We start from the raw sequence: 13,550 nt of genomic DNA on the forward strand, positions 1-13,550 counted from the left end.
TCTGTACGAAGCATTATTTAGAGAGCGAGGCGAGAGGTACGAGGAGCATCTTATGTAAGCTGCGGCCATCAATGACAGACTTCCCCTCCATACACCCCATTAATGGCATTGTATGTACTCATTCTTCTCCCGGGTCTTTCTATCTCCATCGAACTCCCCATCCGCCTGCTCACCTTCTCTATCATACCCCTTCGCCTCGGCGATCGTGGTATATCTCTTTTCTTTCCCATATATCCTCTTCCTTGTTATTCAACCCCCGTCGAGGACTCTGGTCTGCTTGATTGCTGACTCGACGAGACACCAACCCCCGTCCGTTCGAGACCTTCCCCAATCCGCGCAGCGATGTCATCCAGCGCCACCTCGAGCCCGGCCTCAAGTAAACTTCCATTTCCCTCGAATGCGTCAAACCACTCTCAAGCCCCTTTCTCTGCCGGCCTCGATCTCTCCTCCAAACGAAGTAACAGTTCAGGAAGTTTCGGTGCTGGGTCGTCAACGCGTCATTCTTCGCAGGCGCGTGGAAATCAGACTCTCCGAAAGCAACACAAGGGGCAGCAAAGGAAACCAAGATTGTTGTTGGATGAAGATGCTATTGCTGAGACCGCAGCCATGAGATCACTCAACAGTCGTAAAGGTCAAACTTCTATTACTCACCTTATGAACTTTACTCTCCCGCCACGCCCTCAAAACCACTATCAGCACCACTTCAACCACCGCCACCAGAGGCGGAATCCTACTTGGGGTCTTGGTTCTGGTTACCATGCCGTGGACAAGGCTCGTTATGTTCATGCAAACTACAGATTTATCGTCCGGCCCGACCGAGAATACCATGCCCAGACATCGGATGCGGATGTCTACGTGAGCTGGGATGCTGTCTTGCAAGTGTTGGCTTCCGCAGAGACGCAAGCCGCAAGCTGTCCCATATGCCTGTCTACGCCTGTTGCTCCACGCATGGCCAAATGTGGACATATCTTCTGCCTGCCTTGCCTGATCCGCTTTATGCATGCAACTGACGAGGCCAACCCGGTCCCAGAAAAGAGAGCAAGGTGGAAGAAATGCCCGATCTGCGAAGACAGCATCTACATATCCGAGGCCAGGCCAGTACGATGGATGGCCGGTCAGGATGCGAGCATGTTGAGAGAAGGTGGCGACGTGCTGCTCAAATTGCTCAAGCGCGAACCTGGAAAGACTCTTGCTCTCCCTAGCGAGACTGCAGGTGGCTATGGAAGTGCTGACGATATTCCTTGGTTTCATGTCGCTGCAGTGATGGAATATGCACGGTTTATGAAAGGTGGTGAAGAGTACATGATGTCTCAATACGACCAAGAAATTGTTGCTCTTGATGCTCAAGAGAGGGAGGATGAGTTGATGTTCGGTGACGAGAATACGTGGACGCGGAAAGCCGTTTTCGCAATCGAGGATGCTAAACAGAAATTGGCAGGTCTTGGTAATCCTCCCCCAACAACGGCTACCACAGTCAAAAACGACGATGCAGTTCCAGACTCGTGGGAAACTGCCGATCAGCCAGCGGCGTCGGCTTTGACCAGCGCCATGAAATCTTTAACGGTTGGACAGACCTCGACCGATTCCGCCTCACCCTCGAGTGTGCCTCGGTCTAGAACTGGCACCTCGCGTCCCCAGTCTCATGCTTTCTACTTCTATCATGCACTCCCAAATTTCTTTCTGTCACCTCTAGACATCCGCATCCTCAAGACAGCCTACGGCGATTTTTCGACTTTTCCAGCGACGATCTTGCCACGGGTCGAGCACATCTCTACAGGACATATTGTAGACGACGATCTCAGAAAACGGGCAAAATATATGGCACACTTACCCTACGGCTTCGAGGTCAGTTTTCTCGAATGCGACTGGACCGATATTATCCCCAACGCCGTTCTAGACCAGTTCCAAGAGGAGATCGTGAAAAGACGAAAGCGTCATTCGGAGAGAGAGGCACGAGAAGAGAGGGATCGGATTCGTGCAGAGAAGGAAGAGGACGATAAGCGATGGGCTCCTGCCAGGAGGCAAAGGAGGGGAAGCTCTGTGCCCCGGAGCTTCAGCGAGTCAGATTTTCGACCGCTAAATGACACCAACACTCACCCCAGCTCTTCGCCGGGCGAATCTGGGCTTGCCACGACACCACCGTGGAACGCCCGGACCCATTCGTCCTTTGCTGCCCTGACCACCCCCGGTACCAGTCCCGATGCACCCAGAACAGTATGGGGTACAGCAGCTGTGATGGCAGCATCACCTCCACTGACTGCAGCCCCTGAACCTACACATGATGATGGATGGCTTCAGGGTTGGGAGAAAGATCTCTTGGATGAGCAGGATGCTGTAGCTATGGTCGAAGCCAGTCTCAACGATGGAGGCAAAGCTGTTGGGGTAGCATCTAAGAAGGGAAAGAAAAAGAAGATTACGCTGATGTCGACGAACAACCGAAGAGGCGCTTGATGTGGTATATTTTGCACGCACTTGAATGATTCCATGATACATGTGTATATAGTGATAGTCGCTCAACAAATCTTGCTGACTGGAGAAATGAATGGCTCATAAGATGGCCCTTGATAACGGTTCGGAGCCGACTGTTCTCTTGCATATTGCTAGCTTTGCGTCTGCAGTAGTAAATTGCACTAGGAATACCATATATATGTACCTATTGTAGGTAGGTAAGTACGAGTATAGCATGTATAAGGTAGGAAAGACTGGCCATGATCAGCAAGTAGGTGGGCTGTTGGCTGGTCAGGCCGAGGCATTTGCGACTGTCACTTTCTAAATAATGACTTTGGTACTCCGATTTTCTCATCGAACCTCAATCTGACCATAGACTCCTATTTGTGTATATATCGTACAATCTATTCCTTTGGCCGAAGAGATGCGCATCATATACGCGTAGCAAACGGTATCGTCCATCTTTCCATGCTTGTATTCCTTATTTTTCAACTACCTGTTGAGTAATAGACTCGATCCCACCGCTCGTTTATCAGAATCAATGCTCGCAGACATGGCACCTTCACTCTCTACGATTGCCTCGTGGCGTACCCTCGCAATCGTTTTCGCCCTGATCAATCTCAAATCTCTCCCGCTGGCGTGGCACCTTCGCCTCGCCTACCGCTTCGTGCGCAACTCCTTCACTCCGGCAAAGGTCCAGCGTGCCATCAAGGCTTCGGCCGAGTCCGACAAGATGTACCCGCTCTTCGAAGACGTGTCCATCTTTTCCAGGTCACCGCTGCTGGAGACGGACTACAATCTCCACAAGAGCAACAGCACATACTTTGCCGATCTCGACGAGAGCAGGACGGCGCTGATGACGAGGCTGCTGATGCCGAACAGCGACCGGGGAATCAAGGCGCTAGAGGACGAAGGACACACAGGCCGGTCCGCGGTCATCCTGGGGAGCGTCCATTCCTCCTTCCACCGTGAGATCAAACCCTACGAACGCTACGAGGTGCGGTCGCGGGTGTTGGGTTGGGATAAGAAATGGATCGTCGTCGTCAGTTATTTCATCCGGCCCGCCACAGGGGGAAAGGGGGAAGTGGTGCTCGCATCTGCCCTGAGCAAATACGTCGTCAAGAAAGGGAGGTTCACGGTGCCGCCGGAAAGGTGCCTCACGACCGCAGGCTGGTTGCCGGAAAAGCCAGAGACGTACCGATCTGGGGCGGCGGGAGAACACAGAGAGAGCTCGGGACCCTCGGACACGCCGACGTTGGTGCCGGACTCGCTGGACTCATCGACCGAGGATTCTTCCGAGGTGGCCACGCCGGTGCCTCAAGGCTTGCCCGCACCCGTTCCTGCTCCGGCCGTCAAAGCCACTTCCGCAATCGTGGTTCAACTCGAAGAGGTTGCAGAGAGAGTGACCCACGAGCTCACCGCCGGCGAGCCACTTATGCCGTCGACCGAAATCGACCACGCTGGGGAATGGGATTGGCATCGGATCGAAATGGAGAGGATCCGTGGACTGCGCATTGCATCCCACTGGCTGGCGCTGGACAAAGGTCTCTTGGAAGAAGCGAACCGCGAATAGCGAGTGCGGCCTGGCAAGTGTCGGTGTACGAAGACGTTGCGGATGAAGATGAAGGTGCGCTCATGCGAACATGCAATCATCTATTGTCAAGGCTTGGACCTGGACTGGACTGAGTCATCAGGGGGTTGGAGGCATTCGCCGTTTATATGTACAAACTATTCAGGTAGAATTCGAATTAGCAGTGGCGTCGGGCGAAACAAGGAGCAGAGCATCCATGTGGTGTAGAAAAGGGTTTTTTTTAGTTCTATACTGTCAATACTATGTTCTCATGACCGGTCGTTAAGAGATCAGGCACACATATTACGTACGGACCATGCCAGGCTTAGTAGGCTAAATAAAGACAAGAAGAGCCTCGGAAAAAAAAAGGAACCCAAAGAGATAATCAGACGGGAAATTTTCCCAAACGCCCATGTGTCATAATATAGCTGCGCATTTTTCCAACTTTGCGAGGCCGTCCAGGTCGAGGGAAGGGGGGCTAGTTGGATGAGAGAGGGAGAGCGAGCGAGGTCCAGGTAGAGTGACCTGTTCACAAAGGTTTGGCTTTGGGGGGATACATCTTGGCCCCCTTCCTGCGCGCGGTGACTCGATGTCGGTTGTATGTATGTTGTACAGTTGGCTGATTTGACTAATTTGACTTGGTTGATCACACTTTTTTTTTGGCTCCCCATACTCCCGTAAAGACGAGTCTTGTTGGGTTGCCAAAGGTGGATTGATTACTTGTTTCGATGAAGGGGGGGGATGCAGGGCACCAGTATCATGAGCGAGGAACCGACTGGAGAGTGAACAAGTTACTTTTTGAGATTTCAAGTAAGGACGATTTCACTTTTCTTTGGAGCTGTTCTCTTCTTCGGTGGCGGCACCACCACTGCCACTTTCCTCGTCCTTCTTGGACTTGGACTTGTTGTTGTTGTTGGACGACTTTTTCTGATGACTGTTGTTGTTGTCGTTGTGATGGGCTGAGGCGTACTCTTTGTGGCGGGCCTCCCTCTCCTTCATCCTCTGTTCCTCGGCGGCGACCATCTCCTTCCACAGGTCGTCGTTGGCGTTTCCGGAGCCCTGGCTGGGCGAGTCACGCTCGACCTGCTTCTCCAGCATGCGCTTGTGGTCGGGGTCGGTGGGGTCGATGTAGCGGACCGTCTCCCAGCGGCCCTGGGAGTTGCGGCTGTCGCTGATCTCGAAGGCGGCGGTGGCGACGAGGACGCCGAGGGTCAGGAACTGGGCGTAGACACGGGCCTGGACGATCTTCTGGGGGCCCGTCAGGTACTTGTTCCGGTTGACCATGGCGAAGGCGATGCCCATGCTGGCGATCCAGGAACCCGCGACGATCTTGTACCTCTCCCTCCGGCCAAAGTCCATGGCCCTCTCGGTGAAGGTCTTGCCCGCCTTCTCGGCCCGCTCCCGCTCGGCCTGCCGGGCGTGGAACTCGACGTCGATCGGGTTGGACTGGATCTCGTAGGCCCGGCTGTAGTGGTCGGCCTCGACGATGCCGGCGAACGTGCCCGCCGACGTGACGAGGAAGGCCTTGAGCGGGAGGGTGAGGTTGCGGAAGAAATGGTACCGGCGTTGCGCCAGCAGGACGCCCACCGTGCCCACGGCCAGGCCGACCGTGCCGCCGATGGTGCCGCCCTTGAGCGTCTGCCGGTAGTGTTCTTGTTCTTGTTCTTTGGTGAGGAGCTTCATGATGATAGCAGGATGGTGTCCCGGGGGGGGGGGTGTTGGCGAAAGTGTGGTTCGAGGGATCAAATTTCGCAAAGGTTTGCGAGGGGTTGGATGGTTTTTGTAGTATTCGGTTGCGACAAATGCCGCTTTTCACAGTCTCAGCTCTCTCGCACTTCGTTACGGAAGTGGTGATAAAAAAAAGGGTCGGATTGATGTGGGAGTTGCAGAGTTGCAGGAGAGAGGGAATTCGATTTGGTGAGGAGCTTTCTCCGCAGCGCAGGGGAAAGATGATGTATTTTGTACAGTAATCGCCAGGCGCTTTGGATGATTGATCCGAACCGCTGAGAAGAGGTCAATGCAGTGTGACTAAGCTTGGTTCCGAAGAGGACAAGCGAAGTGGTATGTGTTGGACGTGTGTGCTTGGATGTGTCAAGCTAGTTGTATAGAAGAGAACAAAAAAGAGATTTCTCAAAGACACCGACAAGTTTACGATATCCGAAATATAAGTATTAAAGCACTCTTCAAAGTTCCAGTCTCGTAATATATTATTGATTGCGTTCTGGGGGATGGAATGACATCAAGGCTCCGCGGTGGGTTAATTTGTGTATTTATACTGTAACGGGGAGTACCCAAAGAAAAGAGAGAGATTAAAAAAAAGTCTCTCGTTCTCGGGAACTGGCTGTATGTATTGCCCGCCTCATCAATTCCCTGGTATGGAGAGTATTAATAGGTGGTCTATTGCCATGGGAGGTGGTGGTAATGTCAGGTAATTTCACAGTTCCCAGGTTATTATTACGCATCGCATCCTCATACCCATAAAACACACATCACTACCTGGTCATTCCCATCTGTACAGTACGGATACCTTTGGATAAAAAGCATACAACTAGGTACGGAGGGTTTACTGTATAATCTGATCATGAATTTGATCTGACATTACCCTACAAAGTACCTAGGTACTGTAACTCATGACAATTGGCAAAACTACCTACGTACCTTACGGGACTCGACCCCGGTAAACCATCGGAACGCCTGTTAGAACGTTTTACCGACGTTCAATCGTTTTCCGCGGACCCTTTTAAGTAGAAATCTATACCTGCCAAATGCGAATTGAACGACTTGACAAGGCGAATCTTCGGTCAACTTCCAAAACAGAAAGACAACAAGAGCCCAGGCTTTTACATCCAGTTGCAGAACCTGAAAACAACAATCATCATTAATGTTACGATCAAAAATAAAACAGTGCTGGTCAAAGTGTGAACAGGTGATGTCTGTCACTGATGGTGTGACTTTCATTTTGGGGGGGGGATCCAAGTCGGCGATTCCAAGCCCCTTGTCAAAGCCCGCGGTGTCTGCAAAAAAAAATGTGGCCCTCATCGTAATGGCCACAACGGCGCCAACCCGTTGTTTTCTCCCATGTTGCATGTTTTGTACATATTGTTTCTCCGTACAATCATCAAGACCTCGTTCAGTGTTAGGTAAGGAGTAGTCTATACACTTGCGGAGTACCTGTAACTGCACTTATTACTCTGGGGTTGTCCTGAGCTCCCCTGTAACATCAGATCTATCACGGGTCCAATGTACAATATGGGTGGCTGGCCACTGGACCACTGCAAAGGGGTGCTATAAGGTAGGTAGGGACGGAGTGTGAGGAAGGTGAGTGTTGAAGCCTCGTACCACAGTCTCGTTGAAGGAATTCCTCATATCTTCCCTCCTGATCTATAAAATCTACAAAGTGCACAATTTCCTACGAATCACGCATTTTGCAGCACCAATGTCTGGTCTCGACGAAAGGACACACGTGTACACACACCTATGGTCATTACCAAGCTTGATTTTCCAACACGAAAAAAGGTCCGCCCGCAGGCCTCGAAACGTTGTCCTTTGGCAAAGCAAAGCATTTCTCTCTGTCTGTCTTTTACACACACACATTGATCTTGTCTGGCCAATGTTGGACGGCACTCCAACCCCCCTCCAGGGAGGGCCTTTAGGCACTCGTATCCAATGCCCTCAAAAGCTCATCCGTGACCAAGATACGCCCAGAGCCCAATCCGGGCACAAAAAGATTGTAGCGTCGTCTGTCGGCCACCACCTCGGCGCTCTCCACCAGAGCCTCCCACTCCCTCCCGTCCTCGGTGTATCTGACGCGTTCTCCGGGGCGAAACCGGACCTTGACGAGCGACTCTCGTCGCCAGACCGCCCTCGCTTGACCGCCGGCACAGGTTGGCACGAAATGGTACGCCAACCCCACCCCTTCAATCTCCAGCGTGCCGACCATCATGTAGATGGAGGGCGAGTCGAGGAGGAGGAGTCGTGGCCGCGGACCCGGACCACCGCCACCACCGCCACCACCACCACCGACTTGCTGCGGCGGCGGCAGCAGCAACTGGGCTGGACGAATGGTGTCGGTAGACACGATGCTGTTTCCAAGCATGTCCAGAATGAAAACCTCGTCTCCGACTCTGATCCTCTCCCGTGGCCCCTGCCCAAGGACCATGCCTCTCCAGGAAGATGAAGTTTGCACAGCGACGTCCGAGTCTGCCTGGTGCGAATTGCTGCTGCTGCCTTGATGGCCCTGCTGCGGCGAGTCTGCTGTCGTAGTTGTCGTCGTCGTCGTCGTCGTCCGTGTGAGCCCTGTTTGAGATGTTGATGATGATGTAGTAGCGACAACGGATTCTTGATGGAGAGGAGGAGGCGCAGGAGGAGTTTGGATGAAGAGTTCGGGTGCGAATTGAAAGGGGCCGGAGCCTTGCTCTGAATCATCTGCTTCAAGGTTCGTTGGGAGCAGCAGAGCTGATTTTGGAGCCGGAATTGTTGGAGTTGTTGGAGGGATTATTGGAACTGCATTTGGATCATCATCTTGAGAGGTAGGACGATTGCTTGTCGATTGGTTTGTGCTGTTCTCCTCCATCATCAATCAACCTCTTTTGTCTCTCTGCCGCGGCCGCGTTTCCCAAGCCTGTGGACGAGCGCACAGTTGCTCACTCCGGCCGCCTAGACGGTGATGATTGCTGCTTTGGTCAAGAGGAAAGGACAAGGAGAATGATTGCTGAGCAGCCGGCAGTGCTTTGTGAATGGTCCAGAATTCCCTGGTACCAGCGATGTGAAATATCCAAGAAAGAGGGAGATCAAGTGTATCGTTGTCTGGAAAGGAAGAATTGGAAGATGGACATGGAAAGGAGGACAGAGAGGTGACTTGTCTGTTTTGCTCATTTGTTATTTCATTGCATGTCCATTCAATGTCCAAACAGAAAAAGCGCAAGAGCATGCAGAGGCAGTAGTATTATGGCATGCGGATGAATGGCCCTAGCACTCTTAAAAAAATGGCAATTGTTGTGGTTTTTTGATGAAGATATCACAACTCGACGCCTATTGAGGAGCCATGAAACCTCAGAGCGCAAGGCTCTATCAATTCAAGAGCTAGCCATGAATTCACCCATTAGCCAAACTCTCCTCTCATTATAATCGTCCCCATGATTGTTCATATGCTTCTCCTTCACCTTCTCACAATCGTTGACACTTCGGGCACAATGGTGTAGCTGGTAGCACCCGGTAACAATCTCGCCCTGTTGCTCTGTTTCTGGCCAGGAGCAACTCTACCAGTTGCCTTGGGCACGACTGCAGGTTGAACAAGATCATCTCTCCTCTTGTATGGATCATAGCTGGCCCTGGTCCACGTCTTCTTGGTGTAATCATCACTTCTCTGGAGAATAGGCCTGGACCATTCCTCCATCAACTTGGTAGCCTGTCGTTTGATCGTGGGTTCCGCTCTCTTGGACTTGCGATAGAACAACATGACCTTACCGATACCCGAAGAAATCAGGGTTTCCTTGTTCATTGGAAGCTTGGACAGAGCTGCGAACAACTCGCGCTGGATGTTGTATGCCGGAAGACTACCATCGCTGAGTGGCTCCAGAAAGAATCGCACGGCTTCCAAAAGGTTCATCTCCGGATCTAGGATCGACTGCACCAGGGTGTTGCGATTTAGCAAGCTGACAACTTCTGGAAGCATCTTCAGTTTTTGAGACGCCGGAAGGCCTTGTCGAACCAGGTCTCCGTCAGCCTCGGCTGCCATGATCATTCGGTTGCGCATCTCTTCGATTTCTTGATCGGCAGCTTGCTCAAGATCCTTGAAAACTGTCAGGAAAGACCACATCAGCGTGTCGAGGAGGTCAACTTACAATGTCACCTTTTCGAAGTCTTTTTCCAGATGACTTCTTTACGGCTGCGTCCATGGCCCGATCCAACGCACGCCTTCTTCGTTCCTCCGGGGACAATGATTCTTCATCGATTTCCACCCTGGGTCTAGGTCTTCTTTCGCCATCACCACCACCACCAGCCTTTCTGCCTCCGCGTCTCTTGCCTTCAATCTGTTCGCCGCCAGAAAAGCCATCGTCACTGTCCGGCTTTTTGTGGTTGGTCCTAGCCTTCTCTCTTGTTCGCTCCTTCTTCTTTTTGGGTGCGTCTTCCTCTCCCTCGGCTCTCTTCCGCTTCTTCACCTTTAGTGTTCTGTTGAGTGTGTCAAAATCGGGGGCGACTTGAACTGCGGTTGGATCGAAGTCTGCGAATTGAGCCTCGTCGACTTCAGACAGGAGGGATTCGTCATCGGAGTCTGCATCGGCAGGTTCTGCTCTGGAAGGATCTTCAAACTCATCGTTTAGATCGTCGAGTTGGTCTTCGTTCTCTGAAGGTCTGTCTAGTCCTTCGGCATCGGACGGGGGTCTCTCGGCTGGAGAGTCCGACATATTGACTTAAGAAAAATGGATAAAGAGATGATCGTAAAGGTAAGATGCGACAACGAACGGGCACTGGAGGGGAAGTCGAGAGTTTTGTTTATGAGAAGATCAAGGAATGCAGTGACAACTTATTGACAGGAAGTTCATTGCCAAGTCAGTGGCAGTCGATTCATTAATGCACGTGATTTCATGTTTTCTGACTCGCAATCTGCAAGGCTGCAACTCCCACTTGACAAGGCTCTACGAGAACTTGGCATACGAGCGATCTCGTAGTAGAGAAGCCAAATGTATCATGATTGTGACCTCTGATATCACCAAGGCATATTTCAACCCTGGCTTCTTTGTCTGTGGCAGTGAGGGATTTTGTGTTGAAGACTTGCAGGAATGTGTGTGCACCATGTCTATTGTGCTGCTCCCCGATGGTCACTTGCACGATTGATTATCTGATAAGTCCAAGTCTGAATCTCTGAGGTGACCCCTGCTTTCCTCCAAGTCGTCAGGTAACGTTTCCCTGGTCTCCCGATCATCATGATTCAGCATTGCACTGTATCTGCAAGAGCTACGTGCATCTTTTGTGAGGAGGATCACCATGAGAGGCGATGGTCGTATTTCGCCAGGACCAGCACCAACTCACTCTGGCCCTCATATGTCGTGATGAACACACCAACACGAAGGAACTCCTCAATATATCCGAGAGCGAGTACCAGAAAGAAAAGGCACAGCCGTAATTGACATCAACGGATCACGAATACGCTTCCAATCTCGGGGAAAGGCCTCGCCATCCTCATTCCCTTCCCCCTAACCGACCGCTTCCACCATGACTGGCCTACCAATCACAACGCGCCTATTTCAAACCAAACATCCCTTGCATGCTTGTCAGTCACCATTCCCAACCCTGAGCGACTGATGTTTTCTCCCCTGCCATACGGAAACCTCTGGCATAGGTTACACTGACCATGCACACCGATGTTCCAGGCTCACTATTGCCTTGCGCGACTCGCGGCTTGCGGCTCGCGTGCCTCCCAACTCACTCGAGACGTAGTGCAGGGCATCCCTCCACATTCAAAATTCCCACCAATGCATACTCGCACCAAGAAACTGCGACACTCATTACTGATGTGAATGGACCGAATCTGGCATGCGTTATCTCGTGTGGACTGAACATGTAGACGCAATGCCAATCTTTTTTCCTTGCTCCTGCGCCACTCCGGAGCATTCAAGTGCTCACTACGCCCCCCCTTGGTGAGAGAGGCAGCCTTAATGTCGTGACCTGTTTCCAAGTGTGAGTGGCAGTACTTGCTCATGTATATATCTCAGCCTGCCCATCGGCATTACACAACTCATAGCTATCCTTTTTTTTCCTTCTTTTCTTTCCGTCAATATCGCGAGCGAGTCCATTCGTGTATGCAACCTTGTCTGGTTTTCGACTTGAGCGCTCAAACACGGTTCAATGTTTTCACACTGCCTCAATCTTCGCTGGCATGTCGCCTGGCGTAAGTACCTCGGCCGTGACTCTCAAATTCTGATCCTCTGCCCAGGGAGACAATTCTATTTCCTTTTGCGAGCCATCTGACATGGTACAACCCTAGTTCTCATTCAAACGTCAGCTGGCAGTTTTGTTCAGTTCTATGATAGATCGTCCCAGCTAGGATTCGCGCTGTCCACGCTACTTGAGAACAATGGCAATCCCGATAAATTACTCTTCCAACTGCGTGTACCTTCCGACGCTGGCTGGGGAGGCATCGGCACCGGTATTAGAATGGACGGGTCGCTGATGTTTATCCTCTACGCATCTACCAATCCAGGAGGTAAGGTTTCCCCCTCCTTGAATTTAATGTGTATCGACACTTGATGCGCCGTGGCTGACTAGAGACAGACGTGACAGTAAGTGTTCGGACCGCAAAGTATGGCGCTGACCCCTCCTCCCCATGTCTCCATTTGAATACGTTTCTGATGCCTAAAGTGGCCACGGCACCCCAGACGCCTTCGGAGAACTTGGATATAACGTCGTCAATACCTCAAATGAAGGTGGAACTCTGACAGCAGACATCAAGTGTCTGAATTGTACAAAATATTCGAGGAATCCCATTGACACTGCGTCTTCGGCACAACCGTGGATCTGGGCCATTGGCCCCGGTGATCCGGTGACATCGAACTCACAGGACGCCGACATAAACAAGCATTCCCATTATGGTACGAAGGTCTCCAATTTGAGGGGATACAGCGATTGCAAACCATGAAAGGCTAATTTTTTGCCGTTACATACAGGTGTCTTCTTCACTGATATGACCAAAAGCGTTACAACGGGTTCCAATATACCCTTGATTTCCGGCACGTCCAATATCCACGCCAGGGCTCAGCCAGGGTATACCCACGACCTGGTCGTCCTGCATGCTGTACTGCTGGGTCTTGCATTCGTGATAGCATTTCCACTGGGTACCCTCGCTCTGAGGGTGTTTCGATCGTTCAAGATTCACTGGATCGCGCAAATCATCAGCTTGGCCGCGTCAGTCATTGGCTTTGTGGTGGCAATCGCACTCAGTATTCTCGGCATCGAATGGGAGCATTTTTCTGCGGCTCATCAGATCATCGGTATCCTCGTTGTGGCTCTAGCTCTGGGACAGGGTCTGCTGGGCTATTGGCATCACATGCAGTACAAAAAGTTGGGCAAAAGAACCTTCGTGTCGTACGTGCACATTGTGCTCGGCAGGGGTGTTATTTGGGTCGGCATGGTCAACCTCGTGCTGTAAGTTCCCGCTGCTTCTGAAAAAGAAAGAAGACTTCTTTATTTTTATTTTCCGGATCGCTGATCGTGCACAACCAAGGGGTTTCTTGCTTGACGATTCTACGGGATTGGCGGCCGGTGCGGGTGTCGTCTCGGCAGTTGCAGTGGCGGTAATGGAAGGCGGTTTGTTCTGGACCCGTCGACGTCCTCTTCCAAAGTCGGCCGCTTCCAGTACGACGAGTGTGCCGCTGAATGCCTATGGCGGCGGAGACGACCCAGCTAGCAATCAGAAGTGAAGACGACCTTATTCTCTGAGCGTTTTTGCGCAAGAATCGTCATGCACAGTCACTTGACAGCAGGATATATTGATGTACGATGTCGACTTGGTCGGGAAAAAGACGTCGGAGCT

The 13,550-nt window shown here is 51.7% G+C and overlaps 6 protein-coding genes across 6 annotated transcripts; 4 read left to right on the top strand and 2 right to left on the bottom strand.

The window, feature by feature from the left end:
• The first annotated feature begins 142 nt into the window (after positions 1 to 142).
• Positions 143 to 2,576, top strand: PV06_08812 (uncharacterized protein). The gene has a single exon (XM_016410189.1). The coding sequence runs from the start codon at positions 343 to 345 to the stop codon at positions 2,449 to 2,451; it is 2,109 nt and encodes a 702-aa protein (XP_016259211.1). The 5' UTR covers positions 143 to 342; the 3' UTR covers positions 2,452 to 2,576.
• Positions 2,577 to 2,684: 108 nt separating this feature from the next.
• Positions 2,685 to 6,382, bottom strand: PV06_08813 (uncharacterized protein). Its single transcript, XM_016410190.1, has one exon. The coding sequence runs from the start codon at positions 5,699 to 5,701 to the stop codon at positions 4,841 to 4,843; it is 861 nt and encodes a 286-aa protein (XP_016259212.1). The 5' UTR covers positions 5,702 to 6,382; the 3' UTR covers positions 2,685 to 4,840.
• PV06_08814 (uncharacterized protein) lies at positions 2,824 to 4,297 on the top strand. The gene has a single exon (XM_016410191.1). It carries the CDS (start codon positions 2,990 to 2,992, stop codon positions 4,019 to 4,021), a length of 1,032 nt encoding a protein of 343 aa, XP_016259213.1. The 5' UTR covers positions 2,824 to 2,989; the 3' UTR covers positions 4,022 to 4,297.
• Positions 6,383 to 7,171: 789 nt separating the features above from the next.
• PV06_08815 (uncharacterized protein) lies at positions 7,172 to 9,031 on the top strand. Its single transcript, XM_016410192.1, has one exon. It carries the CDS (start codon positions 7,455 to 7,457, stop codon positions 8,193 to 8,195), a length of 741 nt encoding a protein of 246 aa, XP_016259214.1. The 5' UTR covers positions 7,172 to 7,454; the 3' UTR covers positions 8,196 to 9,031.
• Positions 8,069 to 10,512, bottom strand: PV06_08816 (uncharacterized protein). The gene is made up of 2 exons (XM_016410193.1): positions 9,862 to 10,512; positions 8,069 to 9,809 (listed from the first exon to the last, which is right to left on the bottom strand). Exons 1-2 carry the CDS (start codon positions 10,423 to 10,425, stop codon positions 9,177 to 9,179), a joined length of 1,197 nt encoding a protein of 398 aa, XP_016259215.1. The 5' UTR covers positions 10,426 to 10,512; the 3' UTR covers positions 8,069 to 9,176.
• A 1,354-nt stretch (positions 10,513 to 11,866) lies between these two features.
• On the top strand, positions 11,867 to 13,437 carry PV06_08817 (uncharacterized protein; the record flags this gene model as incomplete). Its single annotated transcript, XM_016410194.1, has 6 exons — positions 11,867 to 11,909; positions 12,006 to 12,224; positions 12,293 to 12,320; positions 12,380 to 12,609; positions 12,685 to 13,162; positions 13,242 to 13,437. The coding sequence occupies 6 exons, from the start codon at positions 11,867 to 11,869 to the stop codon at positions 13,435 to 13,437; spliced, it is 1,194 nt and encodes a 397-aa protein (XP_016259216.1).
• Between the last annotated feature and the right edge of the window lie 113 nt (positions 13,438 to 13,550).

Source organism: Exophiala oligosperma, assembly GCF_000835515.1.
Source record: "Exophiala oligosperma strain CBS 72588 unplaced genomic scaffold supercont1.9, whole genome shotgun sequence".
In the NCBI taxonomy this organism is placed as follows: domain Eukaryota; kingdom Fungi; phylum Ascomycota; class Eurotiomycetes; order Chaetothyriales; family Herpotrichiellaceae; genus Exophiala; species Exophiala oligosperma.